The sequence below is a fragment of the Podarcis vaucheri genome (assembly GCF_965113315.1).
Source record: "Podarcis vaucheri genome assembly, chromosome: 7".
NCBI lineage: Eukaryota > Metazoa > Chordata > Lepidosauria > Squamata > Lacertidae > Podarcis > Podarcis vaucheri.
In genome coordinates, this window is record NC_138765.1 from 44162921 (window position 1) to 44190674 (window position 27754).

The 27754-nt window shown below is 44.5% G+C and overlaps 1 protein-coding gene across 1 annotated transcript in view; it reads left to right on the plus strand.

The window, feature by feature from the left end:
* Window positions 1–1710: 1710 nt before the first annotated feature.
* The window catches only part of LOC309537660 (polycystin-1-like protein 2), a gene marked incomplete at its 5' end in the record, with an annotated part of 53241 nt that continues 27197 nt past the window's right edge, over window positions 1711–27754 (plus strand). The window contains 24 exons of the mRNA XM_082232551.1: window positions 1711–2014; window positions 3124–3288; window positions 4245–4430; window positions 4689–4799; window positions 4977–5124; window positions 6927–7156; window positions 7807–8211; window positions 9700–9798; window positions 10971–11020; window positions 12322–12439; window positions 12780–12987; window positions 13493–13613; window positions 14630–14771; window positions 15865–16065; window positions 17041–17186; window positions 18579–18773; window positions 21318–21443; window positions 22564–22746; window positions 22925–23049; window positions 23588–23714; window positions 24318–24449; window positions 25239–25464; window positions 26494–26714; window positions 27092–27322. Of these exons, the coding sequence (XP_082088677.1) occupies window positions 1711–2014; window positions 3124–3288; window positions 4245–4430; window positions 4689–4799; window positions 4977–5124; window positions 6927–7156; window positions 7807–8211; window positions 9700–9798; window positions 10971–11020; window positions 12322–12439; window positions 12780–12987; window positions 13493–13613; window positions 14630–14771; window positions 15865–16065; window positions 17041–17186; window positions 18579–18773; window positions 21318–21443; window positions 22564–22746; window positions 22925–23049; window positions 23588–23714; window positions 24318–24449; window positions 25239–25464; window positions 26494–26714; window positions 27092–27322 (4200 nt within the window). The remainder of the gene's footprint in view (window positions 2015–3123; window positions 3289–4244; window positions 4431–4688; window positions 4800–4976; window positions 5125–6926; window positions 7157–7806; window positions 8212–9699; window positions 9799–10970; window positions 11021–12321; window positions 12440–12779; window positions 12988–13492; window positions 13614–14629; window positions 14772–15864; window positions 16066–17040; window positions 17187–18578; window positions 18774–21317; window positions 21444–22563; window positions 22747–22924; window positions 23050–23587; window positions 23715–24317; window positions 24450–25238; window positions 25465–26493; window positions 26715–27091; window positions 27323–27754) is intronic.

Genomic DNA, 27754 nt, shown 5'->3' on the forward strand with positions numbered 1-27754 from the left:
TGCTAGATGTACCCATGCAAGCTCAATTAGGGTAGATTTAGGCTTCTGCAGAGTTAGACTCTGGGGTGTCTGTGCAGCAGGCCTTGATTCCATCCCTCAGCAGACACTGCATTATGATAATCACAGAAGGCTGATCAAGCATTTAGCAGTCCCACCTAAGTTGCCAGCTGCGAAACTGGTTAGGAGCATCACAGCTATAAAGACATTATGAGAGCTTAGCATCACAGAAGCATGTTCTGTTAGGATGACAGGTCTGGTAAAAAGCATAACAACCACTAGGCTAGTTATCAAGGCAAGGTCAGAGTATTTATTGTAAATACCAGTACTTGCCAGTACCAGTATGTCAGAGGCTGAAAGCCATATAGCATGATACATTTCCTGTCTCAGTGTGAGTCCATCTTTTGAAAATAATCTTATTGGTAATCAAAAGCAAAGTTTTTATATATATAAAAAAACAAAAAACCCACACATACACAAGTTGAATGTTGGGTTGACAACTGAATTTTATCCCTCTCCTTATGCGTTTGATGGACTGTCTAGTTCCTCACTGGTGCTGGTAATTTCATGGGCACTGGCCAATACATCTCTACCACATTTATAACTGGGATCTGGGGGAAAAATTGTCTTTCCCCCAGTCCATCAAGCAAAGCCTGCAGAATAAGTTTATTGCAGCCGTCTCTCAAAATCCACACTTCTCTGAATTTTTCCGTGCAGGTCTTCACCCAGGTAATATGTACAAAAATGCACATACTGTGTAAAGAAAAGTAGGGTACTTTTTACCATATGTGGTGGGAATGTAAGAAAGTTAAGGACTTCTGGGAAATCTTAGGCTGTGATAGCCAAAGATTTTGAAATGATGTTTAAAAGAATGATATGCTGGAAAATATGTGTAAAAACCAATAAAAATATTATAAAATAAAACAAAAATGCATATACTGGGGTGAAGTGTGCATAAGCATTGATAGTGAAAATATCACGGAAAATATTGGGCAAAATTGCATATAAAAATGTGTATTTCATGAGAAATTCGCACTGAAATGCTGATGAATATTCATGAGGTCTTCAAAATAAATAAAATTGTAAACCAATGTGGAAATGTGGAACACTGATATTAATTGAGAAAAAAAACACAGGAAACCAACATGGATGGATGCACCCTTCTCTAGTGCATGCCCTGGTTCACATACTGAATGGAAAAACACAACTCCAATGTTTCATTGCAGATACAGAATTTCTGTCTGATTATTATGGTGCACCAGCTTTCTGAGTTTCTAAATGGTTATTTTTTAGGTTGAATGCCCAGCTGCTAAGGTACAATAGCTTCTTTTACAGGGTCCTTTATCTTTGGTTGCCATATGTCCAGTGGGTGTATATATCAAAGTAATCTTCTCTACTCACATGAAAGGCTATAAATTAAAGCCCACTGTGTATACCGTCTTTATTTGAACAATTGTACAATGGCCTGTCTCATATCCATTGGCACATCTTGGCATTAAGAAAAAAACGTTTCCCCCTGTGCAATAACCTTTGTTTATTGGGAGCAAGCTATTCCGCAGAGCCATTGCTAGTATTGTCCAGGGAAGGGAAGGTTGAGGCGAGAAGAGCATATGCCAGAGTAGAATGACACCCCAAATATCTGCAGAAAAGGTCAAAAAGAGTGGTGGGCTGCATCGGTCCCAAAACAGGACTTGGTAAGCTGCTGAATCAAACATGAAGCTCCTCATCATAAGCCTCATCATCCCTCTTGCCGTCAGTTCTACTGCAGAGGATTTCTCCCTTGTGGAGGGTATACCATGTTCAAAATACCAAGTGGCTTTCAATAGCTCATGCTATGAGTTTGTGAGGCTCCAGCGCACTTTCACGAGTGCCCAGAGCTGGTGTGAGAGAGGAGGGGGCCACCTGGTCTTTATTGAAAATGAAGAAACCCAGATGTTTCTGCAGGAGCACATCTCTGAGGACAACGAATGGTGGATCGGCATAACCTACAGTTCTTCCTCCAATGAAACTACTGAAGGTAGGGAAAAATAGAATCCCTGTTTTGTGAAATGTTGAGGGGGGGGGACATGTTAGCATAGTGCGGTGCAGGGGTGGGGAACCTGTGGTCCTAAATATGTTGTTGGACTATAACTTCCATGATCCCTAACTATTGGCCATGCTGGCTGGGACTGATGGGATTTGGAGTCTGACAGCATATTCAGGGCCATAGGTGTCTCACTCCCGGTTCAGAGTTTAGAACAGGGGTAGCCAATCTGGAATCCTCCAGATGTTGCTGACTACACTCCCATGACCCTTGGCCATTGGCCATGCTGCAGGGGGTTGGACTAGATGACCCTTGGGGTCCCTTCCAACTCTATGATTTTTATGATTTAGAGAGCACCATGGTTGGCTACACCTTGGTTAGTGCACCAGACCAAGACTGTGGAGACTCTGGTTCCTATCTCTGTTCAGCCATGAAGCTTGTTGGGTTGCCTTGGGGCAGCCAGTCACACTCTTTCAGCCTAGCCTTCCTCACAGATTTGTTTTGAGGATAAAATAAGGGCTGAGGAGACTGTTATGTTGCTATCTTGAGATCCTCGGAAGAAAGGTGGAGTAAAAATGCAATAAACAAGCATGCTGGATGTCAGTGGATTAAATTATGCTAAGATTTTTTCACTGTACTACTGATGAAATATTAGCCAGCTGAGTCCCGGCGACATAGTCCTATATGAGCTGAACCCATAAGATATGCAAAAATGTGACCACCTCCCACAATCAATATCTAACTAATGGAAAATGCAGAATACTGGATATTTCCACTTTCATCTTATTTTCTTAAGGTAAGTTTCTGGTTTTAATGGTTGAATTTTAAAACTGAAAAGAAAAGAAAACCCCTCAGAAAATGCATATAACAGTGAAGATAACATACAAAAATGCATTATATTGAGGAAAATTGCTCGCTAGGAAAAATGCACTAAAATGCTGACAATTTTTTAAAAATTGCAAACTCGTGCAGAAATGTGCTAAACTGAATTCAGGACTGGAAAAAGGAGCAACTGAAAGAAACATAAATTGAGAGATTCACTCATCCCAGTTGTTTAAGTAGGAGAGGCATGTACACTCACAATGCAGCTTTCTTCCATGCAGGGTCCATGGTTTGGCTCGATACCTCGAATATCACCTACAGCAAGTGGCACCAAGAACTGCCTTCCGTTCTCTCATCCTCATGTGGCTATATCTTGAAAAACACTGGCTATGACTGGGGTATAACAGAGAACTGCAGCCAGGAGTTTGACTTTATTTGCGAGTTTGGTAAGAGGTCCTGAACTGAACTTAAGGGTGACTACTTGTACCACACATCACCCCAAAAGAGTTAAAAAATAAGATTTGCACAGAACACAGATCTGCAGCAAAACACATATGCTTATTTATAATTATAGGTGCAACATAGGACACTTAAAATAGAAGGCTGTCCTGTGTAATGCAACCTAACCCATGCATTTGAGAATGTATATTTATAGCTCGCTTGATTAGTGCTATTCCCTGAAATATGTTTATTAGCAGATTCAGTGTGTGCACAATACCATGCTCTCATTTCCACCAATAATAAACTCAAGTGGGGAGTGTCAGCAGTAATGGGCCAAATCAGGCCCATTTCAGCATGCTCAGGTGACCCTGTGGGCTTGGAGAAGCACAAAAGAAGGATGGAGTCCCATTCAGTAAGCTTGGTCAGTGGCCACTTGAATGATTTCTGAAGAACCCCTCACCCAAATCAGGGGCTGCAGGGGATGTGGGATGAGACATCCTGCAAAAGGTTTGTTGCATTTTACACTGCAACATCTTGTTGCAGGTCTCACTCGTGGTTGCTAGAATTTTCTCTCCTGCTTCTTTTCTGAATCTTATTCATGCCACCTAGAGGATCATTCTGGAAGTGCTCTCAACTCTATGAAATTCCCACTCAACTTTTGGGGAAAAGTAAAGGCATGGGATTCGTCATCTGGGGCAGGGAAGGGTTAAGAGGAAAAATAATGCTAGCATGCTTTTCTCCAGGATTGAACACATTTTTTAAAATGGTCAGCTTTAAACCCGTTTAAATTTCCACAATCCCACAGATCACTATTTTAAAACTATCTTTGTTTTTAATGATGATGGTTCTATGTGTGTTTGTTTTAATGGTGATGGCCTTACGTATACTTGCTTTTAAGTGGGCTGTGTCTTTAGCCAACAATGCCACACACTCATGGTGTTTCTTGTATGCGTGTGCACAGAATCAGGCCACAGCATTGCCTGCGACAACTTCAATGCCACAGTGCAGTGTGGCTCAGGAGAAGTAATTCAGATTGGAGAAAGCTTTTATGGACGGAAAACACCTCACTTCTGTGTGCTAGAGACTCCCCTACAGTTTGATGTCGAAGAGGAATGTAGCTGGATAAGTGTAAAGGATGAAGTTGCAGGTAAGGCTTAGGTGACTTCAGTGTTTTGAACACAGATGTGGGAGAAAATTGATTCAGTGTGCATTTAAAGGCAAATCTATGTGGCATAGCAAGGCGCTAAGTGAAACGCAGCCAACCTTCAAAATCCACAGTTCTCCAAGTTTTGCAATCCTGTTCTCTGGCCAAGTAATGCATATAAAATGCATACATTGTGGTAAAGCGTACATTGAACATCATTATATTAGCGAAAATGACATGCTACTGCATCAAACCTTGCAGGGCAGTGCCATGGACTCCAAGCATGCCAGGTGGCAGCTGATGGGACCTTCTTTGGAGATCCTTGTCCAAGTTTGGGAAGCTACCTGTCGGTTCAATACCACTGCATGGAAGGTAAGCAGCAGAACTTTCTCCACCCACAGGTACCATCAGCAGGTTGAGAAGCATCTCCCAGTGACCAGCTTGCAACTAGATGGACCAGTGCAGCCTGATTCGGTACAAGGCAATTTCACCCACATGACCTCTCCAAGGATGCAGAGAGGTGCTATTATTCTGTGCACTATTTTACAGGCTTGCGACTGGCTGTGACGGAGGAAAGCTTCATCTCTGAAAACATCACCATATCAGTGAAGTGGCTACTCTCTCCTTATTCTGGCAATCTCTCCTGCATCATTAGCACCGGAGACGGAAACACTATTGATCCATACTACCCTCCAACGTAAGTCTACGTTTTTGCAGCCAGGCGATGAGGAAGTGAAGGTTTTGTTGCTTTCTTATTTGATGATGGTGATGATTGAAGACACCTTTCAAGTTCTCAGTGATGCCCCAAATCAGGAAAGCAGAACCTCACGCTTGGGAACTGAATCCCTTAAGGATTACCCAGCTGGTTCTCGAGACTCTCCCCATCACCCCAGACCTTACCTCTGACTGGGATGTGTCTTTGAGCTGTCAGACCTCATCTTCCTTGCCCGGTGTATGTTTGTCAAGACATGCTTTTGCATGGCTGTAATGTAGCCTCCTGTACAAAGTAAGAGTCCCTTCTATTGCTCCTTCCTTCTGGCCATGCCCACCACCAGCATGCAGCCCAGGAACATCAGAAGGGTATAAAGTGAAGGGGCTGGAAAGAAGGATGACTGGGGTGTGAGTGTGAAGTGGAGGGGAGAAGGTGCCAGTGGCGTAGTGTGGGTTGTCAGCACCCGGGGCAAGGCAAGTAATTTGCGCCCCCTAACCCGGGGCAAGGCAAGTAATTTGCGCCTCCTAACCCCTAACCTGCCGCCGCTGACAGCTTCTTCTTGCTGCTGCCTGGTTTGGTCTGGTGTGGTGTGGTTCTCTCCCGCGCTCAGCGCTGCGCTGGGCGGCCGCTGCACTGTCCCTCCCCCAGATAGTCCCTCGTTCTCTCTCCGCTCCGCACGCCTGGCACCCACCCCCTCCACAGTGAGCGGCGACCCAGCGGCTCGGATCGGATTCGCACAGCCAGCACTGCAGTGAGAGAGAGTGAGTGAGACAGGTAGGGGCAGAGAGCTGCGAGTGCAAGCGCCCCCCCCCCAGATGTTGCGCCCGGTGCGGCCAGCCCCCCCTGCACCCCCACGCTACGCCACTGGAAGGTGCAGTAGCAAATCCAAACAGCTCTCCTTTTTCTCTGCCTTGCTCTGCCTGACCCATTCACCTCCCTCCTTCCCACGCTTCCCTTTTCTTCTCTCACACTTCTCAGGCTTCTCTGCTTGTCTGCCATCCATTTCCTCTCTTTCATTCCCCTCTAGCTCTGCGTGCTACAGCATGCTATATCTCATGTCTCTAAGGGGCTCCCACATATGCCTGCATCAGGGCTGTCTTAAGCATATGCCCCCCCTGGGGCCCTCCCCAGGTTGCACAGTCCCAGGTGCGCAGGAGGCTGGAGCCGGCCAGCCGCCTCAGCGTCTCACTGGCTCGGGCGCCTCCAAACTTGCAGCGCAGAGCTGCCCGCAGAAGAGCCTGCTGCGGCGCTCCAACCGACGGACGGGCTCTTCCCCGGACTCAACTCTCGGGCCCCGGACTCTCGGGCTTGGTGCCCCTGAGAGCCTGGCACCCGGGTGCCCCGGACCCCTAGCGCCTATGGGTAAGACGGCCCTGGCCTGCGTTCTGCTTGTGCCCGGTGTGGTGCTGGAATCAGTTCAGCCCAAAGGCACAAGCAGGACGGAGTGGGCAGGCTGCAGTGCTGAGGCCCACCTGAGAGTGGACTGAGGGTCCATGGTTGTCCCCTGGCTCTCCGACTGAAACACACTTTTTCTAGGTAGAAGAGAGAGAAAGGCTTCCCAATGCCACAGCAAAAGAATGAAATGAATGCTTTAAATGCTGCAAAAATGATGCAATTTTAACTTGAAAAATGCACATATGAGCATTGTTGGAGAATGGAATGGATTATCCTGGAACAGGGTGTGGTTGATGGTTGACTAAAATCCTAAACAGGAGCACTCGTGCTGCAACATTTTGTTGCAGGTTTGGCTTGTTCTGCTTCTAACGTGTTCCATTTTGCACCTCAAGCCTGTCTAGCAATGTGACCCATCGCTTCACATCTCCTGGCGAATTCACCATCTTTGTGGAGTGCACAACCAGCGAGTGGCACGTCACAGCTCAGAAACTGATCACCGTGCAAGACAAAATGGATGAGCTTTTGGTAACCGGGTGCTTCAGCAAATATGAAGTAGGGAACACTTCACATTGCAGGACTCTTTATGAAGAAGTGTTATGGATTCAGGTGGAACTTAATGGAGGTCAGAGCCATCACTTCGTTTTTGTTTATATATTCTTTTGCAGATCAATAGTAGTTTGAACAATGTACTTTCAGAGCACATAGGAGAGACTTCTGCTGGAATTATCCTTTTTAAAAAACAAAACACCTTTCGTGCTTAGGGAGAAATTCAATTCAGTTTGCATTTGAAGGCAAATCCATGTAATTCAGACTTTCTTAAACCATACATGTCCCAAAGCACGGTCTTTCTTTGAAATTAACACTTTTCCAAATTTTGAAATGTGGTTCTCCAACCAGGTAAGGTCCATTGACTTCCCATTTTAGACAGGTGTTGAAAACAGTTTTATTCCCAAAGGCATGTTGTAGCTGATTTCTGTCATTTAAAACTGTAAATTTAATGGATTGTTTTTTTGCTTGTTTCAGTGCTGCTGTGTTTGACATCTGCCTCTGCTTTCTTTTTAATCGGTTTTATTATTTTTATATTTGATTCTTTTGTAATGCCATGCACACGGATGGTGCCAAATAAGTAAATAAACCACATTGCTATAGCATTACGGTAAATAAACTGATACAGTTTTTAGTACATAAAATAAATGTTTTAAATGTTTTGCAAAAGGATGTGAAACGAGATATAATTTACACCACATTTTGGAAACCATTTTTCCTTTTCAGGTAGTGGAGTGACCTATACCGTGCTGGCTGATAACAAAACGCTGATGGAGTCCAGGGTGAAGGAAGGAATTGTTCCTCACAATCTCACCCTGGATGGCACATCCCAACGGCTGATTGGTCCTGGCATACATCATCTTGAAATAATTGCGTCCAGCAACACCACAGAAGCAGACGTTTCAGAAATCCTGACGGTTCATTTAGTCGAAGCAATCTCTGGTCTTCAGGCCATATTAAGCTCCCACTCTGTGGTTTTAGGAGAAGATCTGGAGATAAAAGTCTCTGTACATCATGGGTCTCCTGAGAAACTGAGGTTTGAGGTGACCGGGCTGAATGAGACCTTTTCCCACTTGAAGGACTTCACCGAAGGAGAAGCCGAGACCTACAGAATCCCAGTGAAGTCTGAAGGTACTTCCACACAAAAGCACAAACATGTAACTGAGCTAGATGAGTCTTCTTTTAAAAGTATGAAAAATGAGAGAGAAAGAGAAGGGAAGGGGGAATTTGCAGTGTACCATACATACACCACATGGGGGTGAGAAGGTGGGGAGCTCCCATCCCCTTTCCCTCTGTGTGGCTGAAGGAAAGCAAGTGTACTGGTCCCGTGGGTTACCCGAGAGGTGAGGTCCAAGTCCGGTCCATGGGCAAAGATGAAAAGTGGAGGCAATCCATAGTAGCTGAAGCTGGGTGCAGGGCAGGGAGCCAGGGCGGGTCAGGCAGGAAAGCAGGACAGGGTTCGGGCAGGAACTAGCAACCAACAATGCTGCTCCCACAACTTGGGACTGGGGCTGGCTGGCTTTTATCTGCCCCAAGGCATAGGGCGGCCCCGATCCTCTGGTGACTCACCTCTCTTGGCCTGGAGGCGAGCACTCCTCCTGCGGGAACATAGTTCCCTCCGCCTCTCTGCCCTGAGCCTCTGTAGCTCAGAAGAGGCTGGAGGGTTACCAGACCCAGAGGCAACCTCAGCTTCCTCTGACGGGGCTGAGAGTGGAACACCTGCAGGCAGTGGGTCCTCCATCACCTGAGGATCCAGCACAGGTGAGGACCTTTCAGGCTCAAGCCCCAGCCCTGGCTCAGCTGGTTCTGGAGGTGGGGAATCCTGTGCAGGCTGGGATCCCTCAGGTTCAGCATCCAAGTCCAAATCCCAGGCCATCACAGCAAGTGAGCAACAGCAAGGAGGAGGACTGGACCTACTGGGGGCATCTGGCACAAGGGGACCCCAAAAACTGAGGTTGGCCCTGAGACTGGTCAGATGACCAGTATTTGGGATGGAAAATAAGAAGAACCCAGCTGGATGAGACCAAAGCCCAGTCTTATGAATGGAGAACCTGTGGCCCTCTAGATGTTACATAGGAAGCTGCCTTATAATGAGTCAGACCACTGGTCCGTCTAGCACAGTATTGTCTCCCCAGCCCTACCCAGAGATGCCAGGGATTGAAATTGGAGCCCTCAGCTTGCAGAGCAGATACTCTACCGCTGATGTATAGCCTTGCTTCACTGTTCCAAGGACTGGGATATTTGATTTGTGTTTTAATTCATAATTTTTTTTTACTAAATTGTTGTGCATTGCCAAGAGAACTACACTGCTACATTAATAAATAACAGATATAGATATCACATAAATTAAAGCACCTTGTTCACTCAAATTGCTATAAAATCATGGGTGAAACGGACTTGTCTTGTACTAATATTTTTGGCTCCATTTTTTGTCCATCAAGCCACATGAATCCATGTTCCCACCTCCTTTTTACAAGGTGGTACACTTCCCTGATTGGCACCAATAGACTTTGCACCTGCCCTAATAAGTTTCACCCCTTAATCTGCCTGGCTCTGTGGATCTTTAGTTCCCAGCTTCTTATTCACCCTTATTCACCTTTTCCTGTGTCTTCTTTCCAGGTACCTTCCAGGTCAAAGTATTTGCTATTAATGCTTTCTCGAACATGAGCACTGATGCAGGAACTGTAATTGTCTCATCTAACAGTTCTCACGAAGAAGGTAATAGCAGGCTCTTGATTATGCCAAATGATGACTTCATAAAATGAAGAGCAATCATACTTTTAAAATTACGGTATACTTCTGTCTTCTTTTCCTTTGCATTTTATTCATACTGTTGTGTGCTTCCCACTTCCAAGTGGTAAGAAGTTACAAGAACAGCATTATAGGATTTGGTATCATTTTGATGAGAGGGCACCACAGACTTCTTAAACCAAAACCATTCTTAAACCGAGGCACGCTTTTCCTAATAAGGCCTCCTGCCACCGGTGCCCTTCCACCGTTCGGATTCCATTCTTAGACTGAGGTAAAGTTCTCAAACCAAGACACTATTTTCGGTTTTGCAGAGTTTGTAAACCAAATTGTTCTTAAACTGGACTGTTCTTAAACCGAGGTACCACTGTACATACCGTATTTTTCCGTGTATAAGACACCCCAGGTATAAGACACCCCATACTTTTGGGGACCCCAAATTTAGAAAATGGGCATATGCACTATCTGTGTATAAGTCGCCCCCAGATTTTTAACCTTAATTTATAGTGAAAAAAAACCCTAGTCTTATACACGGAAAAGTATGGTAATCAGAGGACAAGGGAAACAAACAAGCATTCCTGCAGTTGGTAACATATCCCTGTGGAACCATCCCTGGTTTCACTTCTGGTTTGATTTGACACTCCCACTGTTCCCATTCTCTCTCTCTCTCTCTCTCTCCACCCCCCCCCCCGTTTCTTGCACACACATACATCACATTGGTGTGTGGACTCCACAGAAGGTTCCTAACAAGGTAATGTAGCCATCAGGCTGGAAAAGGTTTCCACCCCAAGCCTTATGGGAGGGCCCACCTTCAACACACTGGTTGAAAAGGGTTGCCCCACCCCCTCTGCATTGGGCTGCGCATAGATTCCATATACTGTAATGGAGACATGGGACCAGATGGAACAGCTGGGTGCTTAGTACGAGGCAGCATGAGGCCCTGATAAATGAAGCCTGTCTCCCTCCTTCCCATGCACAAACTGAATCCTTATACACTGTGATGCTTCGGGGAGCAATTTCTACCAGTTGCTCTGTAACTTTCACACAGACCTGGAAAAATAACCTTGATTTATACAGAAGAGGTCAGCATGGCATTTGCAGGTGCTATTGAAGCCTTCTGATTTATTCTTTGTGTTCAACAGATCCTCTTGAGGACAAAGAACAGTCCAATGTAAATGGTGAAAAAAGAGTTGTGAGTATCTATTAAAAGAAAGAATGAAAATAACGGAAAAAATCCTTTTGAAAATATTTGACAGGGATTAATGAACGGCTTTTCTTTCTTCTTGGCTAAGACACTGGATTTATTCAAGCTGATACCTTATGCCCTCTTGCCTGAGGGTAATCCCCATTGAACACAGTGGGACTTACTTCTAAGAAAGCATGCATTTGATTGCGCTGTTGTTGAGTTGTATCCAAGTAAGTTGTATTCAGAGTAGATCCAGTGACATGAATAAACCTAAGTTAGTCATGTCCATTAATTTCAGTGGGTCTACTTGGAGTAGGACCAATGCTGGGTATAAGCCACTGTATTTATTGAGGCTACAATCCTAATTATGCTTACTCTGAGGTAAGTCCTTCTGAACTCAATGGGACTTACTCCCAAGTAAGTGGAGTTAGTACGGAAGCCTACGTTTTATGTTTGGCTGTGCTTCAGCAAAACTATTAGGATGGCATCAAAGACAAAACCAGCCAACCAACAAAACCAGTTAATAAAAGAAAATATATGCCTAAAAAATTCCTGCATGTCTATGAAGTCTCTGTGGAGCCTTGGGAATGTCCATTCTTCCAGCCTTCATTCCCTGTCTGGAATGTGGGACTGATAATGGCTTATATCATGACAAGATTTTAAAAAGGGAATGTTCTCACCAGATATCAAGGAGGCAAGAGGTACTTAAACCAAGGAAAACCTGTCCCAAAGCATAACACACCTAAGAATAAGACCCTTCTGGATCAGACCATCTAGCCCAGCTTCCTATTCCCACAGTGGGCAACCAGCTGCCTCTGGAAAGCTCACAAACAGCAGCTGGAATTCAGAGGCAGGCTACCTCCAACAGTGGTGGTAACATACAGCCATCTTGGCTAGTAGTCACTGATAGAATTATCCTTCAGGAACTTGTCCAACCCCCTTTTTAAAGGCACCCATGTTGGTGGCCATCATTTCTTGTGGGAGCAAATTCCATGCTTCAACTATGTGCTGAGTGAAGGAGGACTTCATTTTGTCTGTCCTGAATCCCATGCCAATCGGTTTAACAGGATAGCCCCAGATTACGGTATCCTCCATCTTATTCACACCAAGCATAATTTTGCGCATGTTTATCATGCCATTTTTTACTCCCCCCCCCAACTAAAAAGTCCCAGATATTGTGGGGGCTTTCCTCATAGGGGAGTTGCTCCAACCCCTTGTTCATTCTGGTTACCTCTTTTCTGTGTCTGCTTGCACGTGGAAGATGCAACTGCTCTGACAATTACTTTTCTTCATCATTTCTGGTTTAGGATGACAAAGGGAAAAACAAGATCTACATTAAGCCCAGCCGCCATGCCAGCCTCTTCACAACAACCATTCTTGGCTGGCCTGAAGACAGCACTAATTCTACCTACACCTGGTCTTGCGGTATGTATGTTGTGTTTCACTGCCTTCTCCCCTTTACAATTGTGACCAGAACTCTCCATTCAAAAGAATATGAAAGCGTCCTCATGTTCTAAGCGAGCTGATGTGTTTGGTTTGTTTATCCGAGTTGGGAGATCCATTTGATTCAGTTCACATTTAAAGGTGAACCTACCTAATTCACACATTCACACAGCCGCCCTTTGACATTCTGATTTTGCAGCGCAGTTCTCCAGCCACACAATGTGTACAAAAATGCATATACAGGGCTAAAGTGTCCAGTATAAAAATACAACACTGGGTGCTGGGTTCTCTCAAATGATTCAGCTGAAAATTGCCTTTGAAGGTTACTGCTGGCCTGAATGGGACCAATGTGTGCAAGAGCATTCCATCCTCACAGACCAAAGAGAGATCCGGATCCCACCGGCTTGCTTACCTCCTCCCAGCTCTGCAGTGACCGTGAAAGTTACAGTCAAAAGCCCAGAGAAAGAAGAAAAACAGGATGAGCAATGCCTCTATATTACAGCAAAGCAGGATCTGAGCCTGCAGATCAGGTGTGCTGCACTTTATTTATTTCCTTGCGCTCTGAGGTTCTGACAGTGTCAGGTGAAAGCCTCATACAGAAGCTGTCAGAGGCAGTTTGCTCCTGAATTCTACTTGCTGGGAATCTTAAATGACTAGAGTGCCATTGTGCTCAGGTCCTACTTGCAGGCTTCCCATTAGGGCATCTGGCTGACCACCAGGAGAACAGGATGCTGGACTAGATGGGCCACTGGCCTGATCCAGCAGCCAGGCTCTTTTCTTAGATGCATGGAGAGGGTGAAGGATGGTAAGATGCTACCCTGACAGGTCAGGTGTGCTTGGGGAAGCCAACTAGGCAACAGGAGATCTCTTCAACAGGTAGACATTTGAGAATCCCAGTTGTGAGTATCACAGATGCACAGCATTGATTATATCATTCCACCCAAAAGCACAGAGCTCATTTGGTAAGCAAATACAGTTTGCTCCCCTTAGCTTGTTCCTTGAGCTTGCTAACTGCAGGTCCTGCCTTCCTCCTAGCTGCAAAATGAACTGCAAACCAGTGAATGTTACTGAAGATGTGACGCTCCTAGCATCCGTGGGGACAGACTCAAAGGCTACGCAGTACAAGTGGTACTTAGATTATACGTTCCACAGAAAGGTGAGCCTGTTGCCCATGTCAGAAATTCTGCACACACACAAAAGTTGAATCAATGAAATTTGCACTTTCTGAAACAATTTGCACTTTCTGAAAACAAAACACAGGCATTTTTCAAAATATACACTTATTTGAAAGTTATGATGCAGTTCCCCAACAAAACCATGTTTACAAAAACTCGATATATTAGGAAAAATTACTTGCAAAACTTCATTAAAAATGTGTTTGTTTGAAGAAATTTGCATTGAAACACTAGTGAATTTCCGTGAGAATTATTTACAAAGAAATCTACAAATGGCTACAGAAATGTGGGGAACAGATTTTAAGACTGTAAAAAATGAAAAACTGAGATAACAGAAATGGACAGATCCATCCTGTGTGTGAGATGACACTTGCTTTGACATAACATCATTTAACCTTCCCACAAACAAATCAGAAGGATATTCACTAAACAGCCAGCAGCAGACAACCTGCTTATTGAGTGTTTATCTTGATTTGTTTGCAGGGAGATTAGATGACATTGGCTATTTCATGACCAATTTTATCTTTCAGCAGGCCTATCCAGACACATGATATAGTTACATCTGTTTTTAAATTTATTTTATGTTTTTATTGTGATTTTTGTTTTTACATGTTTTCAGTTGTTTTAAAATGTTTTACATAAATATTTTTTTAAAAAAATACTGCATCATTGATGGGTTTGCTGCCCCGGGCAAGGTATCTATTTAATAAAACTTTAAAAAATCAAATTTTGATTTCTCTGTGAGGAGGCTAGATGACCTGAAATCAGCCGCAGTCTGGATGCACCCTTAGAGATAGAAGGCAAGACTATCAAAAGCTGGTTATCCTTTTGAAAGGGACAGGGGAGATATTAATGCAGCTGTTTGAGAACTAGGTGAAGACCTTGAGAACAGTCTCTTTGCTAGACATAGCAAAAAGGTGACCACAAGTCCATGTTTTAATCCATGTTTCTTCTGCTTTCTCTCTCTCTTTCCCTTGTGGTTCATTCCCCTTGCCAGCCCAATCCTCTTCCACCAAGCTGTACCTTGAATGCTTTCCCACAGAGCTCCCTCACTTTGCTTCAGAGTGGCACACCAATGTTGGTGCTGAACAGCTCCTTCTTGCAAACCCAGGGAGAAGCTTTTCGAATTAAAGTAACAGGTGGGAGAGCCAGAATTTGGATAATCTGCGTTTACTATGGCTTTAGTAGTAATTGTTTGCTTCCAAGTGGTGGTTTTAATACTGCATGCTATCGATCGTTGTTTGTTTTCTACCTGTAAGCTGCTCTAAGCACTACTGAGTATTATTTTCATTACTATGAATTACCTGCCCTTCACTCTAGGACCCCCAGGACAGTTTACAACAATCCCTGTTTTAAAACAGCGGCTTTGATTGCCAGTTCATTTCCAGGCTCAATTCAATGTATTAACAAGTTTAAGGTCTAAAACCTTAAATGATTCGGGCCCCCAAAACCTGAAAGACCACCTCCTTCCCTATAGGTTGGCAGAGGAGACCCTCTTGGTTGTTCCACCACCCTCAGAAGTTCAGTGAGTAGGGCATTCTTTGTGGCGGCCCCTAAATTGTGGAACTTCCTCCCCAGAATGCTGAAGCACACCTCTTTTCTCTTGTTTTTGACACCTGAGATGTACCCACCTTATTTCTGGGATTTCTGTGTTTTAAACTGTTTTTAACATTGTCTTTCAATTATGCAAGAACTAAACAGAACCCCAGCCAGTAGTACAGCCGCTACATTTTTAACCAATTTAAGTTTCCAAGACATCTTCAGGTAGAAGATTATCATATTATTAACTGCATTATAACAGCAACAACAAATGTGCAGTTCAAAGTTCTCCCTGGCACAAAGAACGGCAAATATTTCAAAGCCCCGCAGGATGAAACCTACGATGGGCATTGGAACAAACTCTTCAGGGCTTTTTCAGACCTGTGGGAACACTTGGAATGGCTGCTGGGGGTTGTCTAGGCATTGCCAGATAATGCATTTTGGGGGTTCTAAAATGGCTGCCAGCTGACACAGATGGGAGCCTATATACAAATGCTGCCACTAAGGTGTGATTGGTGGGAGAGGGGAGGCAGGGTGAAGCATGGCCACTGCATGGCCACACAGGTGTTGCTGCAGTGCAGCAAAATGTATAAGTAGTATTAATCCAAAAAGCCAAGTGCTCCTTTTGTGTCTCAATAGTATACAAACCATAGCAAACTCACCTTTGACTTGTTTTCTTTTTAAATTTGCCAGCTATGAGTGAGGACAAATATGGTGAAGACACCTATACTGTGAGCAGTGTGCCTCCACCTGTAGCCCCAGTATGTATTGTATCTCCTGCTCAAGGATCAGTGCTCACCAGCTTCTCCATCTCCTGTCATTCTCCCTGTCTGGTGGATCAGTGCCTTCCAGCTGACAGCTCCTCACTCACATACTGCTTCTACCTGGAGACAAGTAAGAGTCAGAGGTGGCTGCTTGCATTCACTGTTTGTCTAAGGTTGGTTCTGGTCCACATGTTCTAACTGAAGGCACCTCTGTAGCTGTATTCTCTCATAGTTACGGCATGCCAGTGTTTAGTGGGGTTAGAGGCAGAAGTGGTGTAACAAAAAGGGTGCTTCTTACTTTTATACAGTAGGTTACATTCCAGTAAAAGGCACATTCTGGGCATCCATCCAGGTAAGAGGCATTAAAATATATATAAATAACTGAAATAAATAAATAATATACAATAAAATGAACATTCACAATTCAATGACACATCCCAGCCTAACAAAAGTATTCTAGAGGGTGCAGAGCAGGGCCAGGGGAAAGCGTGTCCTAGGAAAGGGGTGTGGCCTAGAGGGAGTCTCGAGGGCCAAATAGAGAAGCTTGGAGGGCCACATTTGGATGCTGGGTCTGTGGTTTCCCACCCTTATGCTAAGTGGTCAGGTTCTACAGTCCACAAGTAGCTTGTAGTAGCTAAGCTACTACTAAAGTATGCAGAGCTGAAAATAATATTCAGAAATGGGTCGTATCGGGGCAATTGTTTTGCAAAATTGCATAAGAAATGTGTGTATTTGGAGAAATTCACACTAAAATGAACTTTCATGGTGAATTTAAAAAATAAATCACAAGCTGATGTGGAAATGTGGGGAACTGAACTTAAGGCTGGAAAAATGAGAAGCCGAAACTGAGAAATTTGCTCCTCCCTACTCAGTTATAGGGCACTGTAGTCCAGCAACAACAGTAAGGCCACAGGTTTCCCACCCCACCCTGTGTTAGAACCACTGGCTATAAATAGAAAATGACAAATAAATGTGCATCTGGCCATTGCAATCCAAGTCTAGATCAACACAGATCAAGAAATGCCCTGCTGCTGCTGTCAGACTGGGTCATGGAAAAATTGGTTTCCTACTCTGTCACCTTTACCAATCTCCCTCCCTCCTCCAGATTCTCTTCTACACTGCGGACAAGAGCCTGTCCTACCTTCAGTTTATCTTCCACTTGGAGAAGCAGACAATAACTTTCTTTTATGGATTAACATTGGTGTGAGCAACGGCTATGGTGACACTGTTTATACCAATGCCACTGCCAGGGTAGGTGTGACTTCACTGGCTTCTGCTGTCTGTGCCTTTGCTATCTATATTATTATCTTCACATTGTATACAGCCATCTTAAGGTGATGTTCAATAAACACAGTTAAACACACACACACACACACACACACGAGTAAATACATTTAAAACAAAACTGAGGCCGTACAAAATAGACACTCAAGGCAAAGACATCCAGTCACCCTTGTGGTGTTGCTGGACAGCAGAGTCTCCCCCAAGAAATCCCAAGATTGGCTTCCTGTCCTGATGAGAGGAGAGGGTGGCTAAGGTGGTTGCTGTATTCTGGGGCCGGGTAGGAATTTGTCCACCAGGCAAATTGTCACCAGCCTGTTGGTTTTGCCTACCTCATAGCAATCGTCACAACTTGGTTGGGTATTGAGGCAATATCAATCTGGGATGGAGGGGAGGTTGTAGTCTCTGCCTGCCCCTCCAAATGCTGGACATCCCGTTAAAGGGATCTGGGGTGTGTGGCCATGTTTGCATGCCCAGCCGGAGCCTAGGACCATTGGCTCTCCCCCAGACAGCAATCCCTATTTGATGTAAGTCTTAGGAACCCCTGTGTGGATTGACCATTGCGTCACTTCTGGCAGGCAGGCTGGATTTACTTGCCCCATGCCCAAGCCAAACCTCTCTCATCTGTATTCAATAAAGTTGTGGCCTGTTTCAATCCATAACCAGTCTCAGTTGTCTTTCATTTCTCTGGGGGTAGAGGACTGGGGAGAACGACGACTGGTCCTGCAACCATTTATCCAGCTGCAATATCTTGTCAAAACAAAACTGTCTTCAATTGTTCCCAGAAAGTGCAGCCCAGTGAGTGGTTGTCTTTTCTCCACAGGAAGGCTCTGCCACAGAACAGATAGGGTGACAAACTCACGCAGTTCAGGGGCTTGATCTGGTCCCCCTGAACATTCCCCCCCAATATACCACCTAATATCCCTCCTCATTTTGATAGTGGGATGAAAAGAAAAGCAAAGAAAGTACAGGTGACACAGCAGGTGGGTTTTTCTCAGAAAAGAAAATTCCACCTACTGTGTCTCCTCTATTATAGAAACATGTTGTCAACAACCCATTTACAATATTAAGCCCCTATCTGAAAACTTTCTTCTCATTGAGAACTGTTGGTGTCAGAGAACTGAGTTGGATCAGGGCTATAATGCGATGAAAAGCTTAAAGCCTTCTGCTGTATATCACGGTCCTGGCCTCAGCCTTGAGCATCTGCATCTGCTGTTTGTTTTCTAGCCACACAAGGGCTAAGAGGAGGGGACTAAGCCTAAGAATAACAACACATCTACTCTGGCATTCAGCAGCAAGAATGTCCTTGGTGGTTATGGAATGAACAACACAACTGTGTGCATTTCCCCCTTGCTTTATCAGGTTCAACATCAGGACATAAGCAGCGGAAACCAGACCTTGCAAGCCATTATTTCAGAAAAATCGAACACTATCCTCAAAGGCGAGAACAACAGCATGACCCTGTTCCAGCTGTACAAGTCAGTGTCTTCTGTCCTTAATCTAGAAACAAAAGAAGAGAGTGTTAATTCATCTCTGCGGACAGATACACGGAAAGAGGTTAGCTGCACATATTGCATCCTGGAACCTTTGGTGTCTAAGCAGCATTTGTACAGTTTATCTACTACAAGCTACTCATGGAATGTAGAATCAATATCTTCTGGTGTCATTGCTTGATCTGGGCAGACCACAGGTACTTCCCCTCCCTCTCAGCTGTGGGGGCATAAGGCTGCCCACACCCCCTGTGAGATCAGCGCATTTTGCCCAATGGTAGTGACCCCTATGTAAACCCCCACTCAGCTAACAGCATTAAGATTTGGGTAGGAAAGAAATAATTGTTTTAGCTGTTTACAACCTTTTCACCAACCAGTTGTTTTAACGATTCCTTTGTTGTTTTTAATGGTGTACATTTTGTTGTACACTGGTCTGATATTTTATGAGAGGGCAGTACATAAATTAAAAAAAACCACAGTGGATCATGAATTAAAAGCTAGCTGGAATAAGAGCTTTACCACCCATTAAAAGATGGGAACATGGAGTCTAGCAAATCTCCACCAGCCCCACAATCCCAGCCCCAGCACCGAGAAGGCTCCTTCTCTCTTGCCTGCACACAGGATCTCGTATACAGGCACTACAGAGAGCAAGGTCTCCAAGGCCTGGTAGGCTCATGAAGGAGCAGGCAGTTTCTCTGACAAAATAAAAACTATTTAAACTTTTTTAAAAAAGGAGGAGCAGGCAGTTTCTGAACGGCAACATGGCCCTAAGCTGTTCAGTTTTAAAGCCAATACTCACACTTTATGTTAATCCTGGAAACAAATAGATAACTACAGCAGGTGGAATAAGTCTGCATTTATATGCTCTGATCTTCAAATGCCAGCAGCATTTTGCACAAAATGAAGCTTGGGGTCTATTTCCAAAGTTGTCCCCGCATAGACACCATTGCAGTAATCTTGTGTGAAATAATGAAATTACAACTCATCCTGTTAATGTGTCCTTTGCTAATAAGCAGGATATCCCTCAGATATGGCCTTGTTCCCCAGTTCCTGAAGCATTGTTTGGGTTTGGAAGCCAATCGTCACAAATGGGGTTTGTATTATTTTAGTGCTTTGGGGATCCAAATCCTGTCTGGCACTGCCAAAATGCCTCTAGATGTGCAAATAAAAGAAGCCAGAGAAGTGTAAAGAATTGTTTAATTGGCATTAATAATGATCATTTTGAAAGTCATGGGGAAGCTGGTACTTATGCTCAAAAAGGCTACATGTTCATCTCACTAGGAATTCTTGTTATTGTAAACGGATTTATTCCACAGTCATAAATTCCCTTCACTCTCATGCAGTTAATATATTCCTCTATTTATATGGTCAACTGGAAGGTAAACTGGCAATTTGCAATTAGAGTGGATGTCAACTCAGATTAGACATAAAACCCACTTCCCACCCTATAATTTACATTAGGGATGGGCAGACTTTAAGCTTGGCGAGGGTCTACTTTTTCCCATTGGGACTCTGAGGTCCCCAATTGAAGCCAAGTGCAAAATGTTGGCTCAAGAAGGTACACATAGAATTGCAAGTCAAGATGCCTCTGAGCACATGCAGAGCTCAGGAATTTGTTTTCGGTAGCAGAATTCTTGCTTTCTCAAGCATTCTTGATTTCTGCAGCCCAAATGAGGAGGTGAAGGGCATGGGAGAGAAAGACTTTTGGTTGCTGCTATTGTTAAACCATTGGGAGCCGGAAATTCTATATGTATATTTTTATTTAAAAGCATTTCTAAACCACTTAAAAATCTCGAAGCTGTGTACACTATGTACAATATAAAAACAATATCCATTAAAACAAAAATATAGGCTAAAATCAATAGAAAGATATAAAAATATAAAAGCATTTAAAAGCAGATTTAGGAGATTCATACACAAAACCCAGGATCCTATCTTATGGCAAACAGGGAAAGGCTGCGCAAAAAGATAAGTCTTTGTAAGACATCTGAAGGAGGAGATGCTTTATGTATGGCTGAGGGACAGACATTCCACAGAACAAGGGCAACAGCTGAAAATGCCCATTTTGGAGTCACCACCCTATGATATTCAGTAGCATGTTGCAAATCACAGGGTCACTAATGCACAGTCTCTAGATGCAGGTCTTTGTCTGGTGCCTGTGAAACCCTGAGCCCCCAATTTCACTGTCCACCTGATCCTGGAGTGGCAAGGGTGATCGGCATTTTCTTGCTTGAAAAGTACATAGAGGAGGAAGCTGGAAGGGACACCCTTTGCCACTTCCTGCTTTCCCCACTATGTGCTTTTCAGGGTCCAGGTTAATTCTACTGGATCTGATGTTTTAGTCAGATCACATGGAAATGTGAAATGTGTCTCTGCACTTTCTCTTTTTGTGTGTTGGGATGGGGGGATGATCCAGGGGGAGATAGAGGGAAGTGATCAGAGTGGATGGTACCCATGGCACTCACTCAAAAATCCAGATGTGCCCATGGACCTAGAAAGGTTGGCAACTTCTGTACTAATTGATCCTGTTCTTCCAGGGGTAGGTCTATTAAAAACAATACCATCAATAACTAGTATTTATATGGTATCTAATCTGTCTTTGCATCCCCAGCTGCGAGAGCTGATGCTGACGACCCTCTCTGCTGTAAATGTAACATCAATGCAGACGGCTCTTAAGATGTCAGAGGTGCTCAAAGAAATCACTTACAGGAGTGAAGAGCTCTCTTCCTCTGCGCAGGTGAGTGGCTAGGCGATGTGCATTTCTTCATAACTGTGTGTGGTTCATGCAAAGAGGCAACAGATGTATTGACAATGTGAGAATCTGAGATTAGTGGTACTTTTAACAGACTGGTAAGGGGGGGGTTGAAAGTGGGGTGGAGGGAGGGAAATTGAAGGAACTATTCTATGATTAATTCTTAGAAGAAGGCAGTACTTATAAAACTGTCAATCACCTCTTTGGTGGCCTTAGACAACTGGAGTTGGGACAGAAATTTCACAGAGGAAAAGAAATCCACCTATGACTGATGGAACCCTCCACCTTGTACCAAACGTAAGAAGAGCCTTTCTGGGTCAGCCAAAGGTCTTCCTAGTCCAAGATCCTGTTCTCATATTGGCTAACCAGGAGCCAACAGCCCTCTCCCCACCTGTGATTCTCTGCAACTGGTATTATCAGTAACATACTGCCTCCAACAATGGGGGTAGAACATAGCCACCATGCCTAGTTGATAGCCTTATCCTCTATGAATTTGTCTAGTCTTCTTGTAGTAAAGTAAAGGGACCCCTGACCGTTAGGTCAAGTCATGGCCGACTCTGGGGTTGCGGCACTCATCTCGCTTTACTGGCCGAGGGAGCCGGCGTACAGCTTCTGGGTCATGTGACCAGCATGACTAAGCCGCTTCTGGCGAACCAGAGCAGCGCACGGAAACACCGTTTACCTTCTCGCCGGAGCAGTACATATTTATCTACTTACACTTTGATGTGCTTTTGAACTGCTAGGATAGCAGGAGCTGGGCAACAGGAGCTCACCCTGTTTTAAAACCATTCAAATTTTAAAACCATTCAAATAGGTGTCCATCATCACAGCCTTTTTGGGAAACAGATTCCATAGCTGTGTGAAATGTTTTCTTTTCTTGGTCCTGACTCTCCCAATGTTCAGCTTCACTGGATGGAAGCAAAACGTGTGTTGAGTACCCCCTGGCAGAGGGCCCTCACCAATCCACAGTGGGTTTGTGAGAGGTGCTGCCCTGTCATTTGCTTATCACCTGAAATTGAGAAGAAGGGAGCTATGAAACACCTGCTAGTTTGTTCTCTTTAGCCTGGAGAGCTATGTCCACTTAGAGGCCTCTTTTCTCGTTCAGGTGGAAGCCGGTAATACTTTGAAGGATGTCAGTGAATCCTTGCTGATTGTGAATGCTGAAGATGGCGAAGATGACCTGAAGCGCAAGGAGGCTGCCAGCTATCTATTCAATGCAGTGAGCAACGTCCTTGAAGCTGCTGTGCAGAATGGGACAGAGGATGCTGCTGCACCAGAGACTGCACAGGTGGGCACTTAACTATGAAAGGTCAAAGAGCTATGGCATGCAAAAGTATATATAGCATATTGTGACTATGGAAGGGTGTCATGGACTGGCTGGACACACAGAGCAATGGTGGGAGGCACCAGCTGGGAAACCATCAAAGGAAGAAGGTTCAGAGTGTGGTTTCTTTCTTCTGTCATAGAGTTTGGTATCACTGCAGCTTCTAAACACCATTGAAAACCTCCAGAGTGCTCTCTTGATTGGGAAGTTGCCTGACAATGAACCCATGGTGCTCACAGCCCCCTCTGCAGCTATGTACATCAACCGGTAAACAGATTTTTGCTATACTGCTTTTTCATCACCCTCCAGAAAAATGTAGCATAACTGCAGCAACTATCATCCCATTAACTACGTGGCAAGGCAACAACCCTAACAACAAAAAAATGACTTTGGATTTTCCAGTGAGGAATTTTTCATTTGTAAGTCAGTTGAAAGATCGGAGTCAAACAAGGTTACCCACAAGGGAATGTAGCCCTCAGGCTCAGAAAGGTTGCCCATCTGTGATGAAGACAATATAGAGCTAGATGGAGCAATAACCTGACTTGGTTTAAGGTAGCCTCCTATTCCTTCTGCATTGTATGCAGGAGGTCCTGGATCCAATCCTCAGCATCTCTAGGTAGGGCTGAGAGAAACCTGCCTGAAACTTTGGAGAGCCACTGCCAGTCAGTGTAAACAATACTGAGCTAGATGAACCAATGGTCTGGCTTGGTATAAAGCAACTTCCTATGTTTTGGTTCCTACTTCTGTGATTTTGTCTTCTTTGCTTTCATCTTTTCTGACTTTTTTCTTATCTTTCTCTGGAAAGGTTGCAGACAGACAATGCAGACAGCACATCCATTCATATCTCTGACTCCAGCTCTGCCAGCTTCACTCTGCCCTCTGCCTCTTCTCTCAGCATCTCAGGAGACAGAGACGAGACAGTGGACATCAGGGCAAGTGTCCCATTTTTACTGTGCTTTAGCTTGCTCTGGGAATTCATTTTCTTCCTTTCTTATTAAGGCTTTTATTGGCTTTAATAACAATATAAACAATGGGACTATAGAAACTGACCCACCTGTTCCCCACCTGCCCAATAAAGGGTGGAAAAGGGGGGGGGAGAGGAAAGGTGTAGGGAACTAGAACAAACAGAAATAGGAAGTACATTTTACAAGGCTAAGTACAGAAAAAGAATACAAAAGAAAAAGTTCAGGTGCCTTGAGAGGCAGAAAAGAAGGAGATCAGCAGAAGAATTTTTATGCATTTGTATTCTGTAGGAATTTCATCTGGTTTTGTATGAATGTGTTGATATTGTATTTTACTTATATTTAAAAAATGCTGGAAGTTGCTTGGAGACATCTGTGTAACAAGCAACTAGCAAGTTAGAAGCAGAAGAAGCAGAAGGAGAAGAAGTTGTTGCAGTGGTAGCACAATGGAGGTTTTTAAACATAGATTGGATGGTCATCTGCATTGTGGGGTGTTGTGGGGTCCCTTCCAACTCTACAGTTCTATGATTCCATGATCAAATCTTTTTGGTGCTTAAAAATCTCTTCCTGTAGATGGTGAGCTTGTCTGTGAACCCCTTTTCCACAAGTGACAGCTTTGATATCCATGGTGCTGTGGGAGGCCTCTCCCTCACCAGCCTAGATGGACTGGTTATTCCAGTTAAGAACCTTACAGAAGACATTGAGGTAATTTCCTTGTGTGCATTTCTGAAGGGCAGGACCATGTGCTTTTCTAAAAACAGGCCACTTCGTTCATTCATCATTACAAACTGTATTGTGGTGAGGGGGGAAGCCCAACCCACCCAGGCTTGGATCCAACATTAGTCTTACTTATAGTAAAGCCTTGGAAATTGGTGGACATTATTAACTAAGATCTATTAATTTAAACAGGTCTACACAAAGCAGGACTTAGGCTACAAACCACAGTTCCCCACCCCTGGCCTATGGTCAGGGTGATGGGAGTTGTAGTCCAGCACCATCTGGAGGGCCACAGGTTAACCACAGCATCCAAGAGCTTTCAAACTTTTCATGTTGGTGGCACACATCTTAGACATTCAGTACTTCTTAGTAATTCAGTTTTACTAGGAAATCGGAGGTTAAATTGACCTGTTTCCAGCCCTGGGAGGAGCGCAGGGAACATTTGCCCGACACACCTGCACACTGCAGCCAAGATACTAACGTGTCACAACACACGGTTTGGAAAGCTCTGTCTTAAGGTATTGATGCAGGCACCTTGCTGAAGCCAAACAAGTCTGAATTTGGGCAGTGCAAGCTTGAGACTGCCTGGGAAGGGGAAACCCCATTAAAGACACCCGGAGTTCCATAGAAAGAAGGTGGGGTAGAAATTTAATATATAAACACACACTTGCATTTATACTTCAGCTGGGTCTCCCTGCTTGATGACAGCATAGGTTTTTAAAAATTTATCAGGGTTTGGGGGCATTTCCAGAATTGAACTGTTGACATTAAATGCAGATAATGCTGCCAAGGAATTCAGCAACTGACAATGACCTGAATGTGTTGAATCTGGGAAACTTCGGTGCTCTCCAAGTCAATGTGACTTCAGTAAATGCATCTCTAGTGATCCATCTACAGCTGGACCAAGACATTCCACTTATCCTATATTTGGGATATGGCTATCACCCCAACGAGACTGACTATGAATTGATGACACGCCTTCCTCTCAACAGAAATTCAAGAGGTAAAAATAAACACTCTGATAGAGGTCTGGTTGCTTGCTCATAAACCAAAGGGTGATGTAAGCCTGTGTGAAAACTAAAAATCTTTCATGCAGGTTAGTTTGAGAATTAAGGGGTTTGTTTATAAAACCTTACTTGTCTGGGAAACCAATTGGAAGGTGGTAAAACCATTGAGAAAGACACAAACTCTAGGCAATGTTTGCAAGTGCTTTGTGGCTTGGGCTGTAAGGGGCTTGGGTAGCCTGAGGGTACCAGATGAAAGAAAGGCAGATCAAAGTGAGTGTCCCAATGACAAGGAAGGTAAAGGTAAAGGTAAAGGTACCCCTGCCCGAACGGGCCAGTCTTGACAGACTCTGGGGTTTGTGCGCCCATCTCACATCTATTGGCCAGGGGCCAGCGCTGTCCGCAGACACTTCCGGGTCACGTGGCCAGCGTGACAACGCTGCTCTGGCGAGCCAGAGCCGCACACGGAACGCCGTTTACCTTCCCGCTGGTAAGCGGTACCTATTTATCTACTTGCCCCCGGGGGTGCTTTCGAACTGCTAGGTGGGCAGGCGCTGGGACCGAGCAGCGGGAGCGCACCCCGCCGCGGGGATTCGAACCGCCGACCTTTCGATCGGCAAGCCCTAGGCGCTGAGGCTTTAGCCCACAGCGCCACCCGCGTCCCTGCGATGACAAGGAAGACAGCACTCCAAAAAAGGAGGAGGAGCTGCGACTCTAATGCAAGAATCTTTAGAGAGAATGTTATGTTGAGAGACTGTTTAGTCTGAGGGAAAGCTGGGTGCATTTAACCTCTTTATTTCACTATACCCTTGTTGGTCCATTTGGGGTTTGCAATGTGTACATGTAACCTTTCTTACGTTACAACCTTTCCCGCTAAGAGCAACCTTTTAATCCTTTTTGTAGACTTTTAATTGTGACTTATAAAACCTTTGTGGTCTCTTGTTAACGTTTCAAAGCCACGTTTTAACCACATAAAAATGTTATAAATAAAGAAATAAGCATTGCTTAATCTGACCATACTTCCCTAGACTTCAGCTCAACCACATCTGTTCCAGATGTTGTATATTCCTGGATCCTTCACCCGGAAGACCTTATTTTTGGAGAAGGGACCTACTATTTCATTGTGAGACCAGAAACAGAACTGGAGTACATGGCCACCCATGACATAAATGTTTCTGTCACTTGCTTTGTCTCCCAATGTGTATTTTGGGATGAGCACCAAGGGAACTGGAACAGCTATGGATGCCACGTGAGTAGACAGAATATAATGCAGCGGAGGGGCATCCTGAGTAATGAAATTTGGGGGAGGACCACAGCCTAATGGTAGAGCATCAGCCTAGCATGCAGAAGGTCCCAGGTTCAGTCCCTGGCATCTCTAGGTAGGGCAGAGGGAGGCTTCTGCCTGGAACCTTGAAGAACCACTGCCAGTCAGAGTAGGCTGTACTGAGCTAGACAGAACAATAGTCTGGCTCAGGATAAGGCAGCTTCCTCCATTCCTATAAGGGGGAAAAATCTACTCACAAGGTTTGCACAAAGCCACAAGCTTGTGAGTGGGTATTTTTGGATTCTTATAGGAATGTAGGGATAGATAGGTGGTCATAACGACAACTATTCCTTGGCTTGCAGGTTGGCCCCAAAACAAACCCCAATGGCACTCAGTGTCTCTGTAACCACCTGACATTCTTTGGGAGCTCCTTCTTTGTGATGCCAAACTCCATTGACGTCAGCAGAACGGTGGAGTTGTTTGCCACCTTTGTGGACAACCCTGTGGTGGTGACAACTGTGGGCAGCATCTTCCTCGTGTACCTGCTGGTTCTGATCTGGGCCAGAAGAAAAGACATCCAAGATGACGCCAAAGTAAGTCTTGTTCTCAGCTAGAACTTGTCTCCCGCAATATGAAGCTGTTATCACCTGAGAAAGATCGGTGAAACAAGACATTATCTGGAAGCTGTTGGTTGCTTAGAGCATTCTTCAACTGAGCATTCTTCAATACAGGGGTACCTTGGTTCTTGGAATCCATTCCAGAAGTCCATTCGACTTCCAAAAATGTTTAGAAACCAAGGCGTGGCAGTAGGAGCTTCCTGCACTCAATTGGAAGCCACGTCAGCCATGTTGGACAATCGGCTTCCAAAAAACATTCACAAACCAAAACACTCACTTCCGGGTTTGCGGTGTTTGGGAGCCAAAACATTCGAGTCACAAGGCATTCCAGAACCAAGGTACAACTGTACAATAATAAATATTTTTCCATTGTGTGGTTCTTTGTCATGCTTGCTGAAATGTACACTT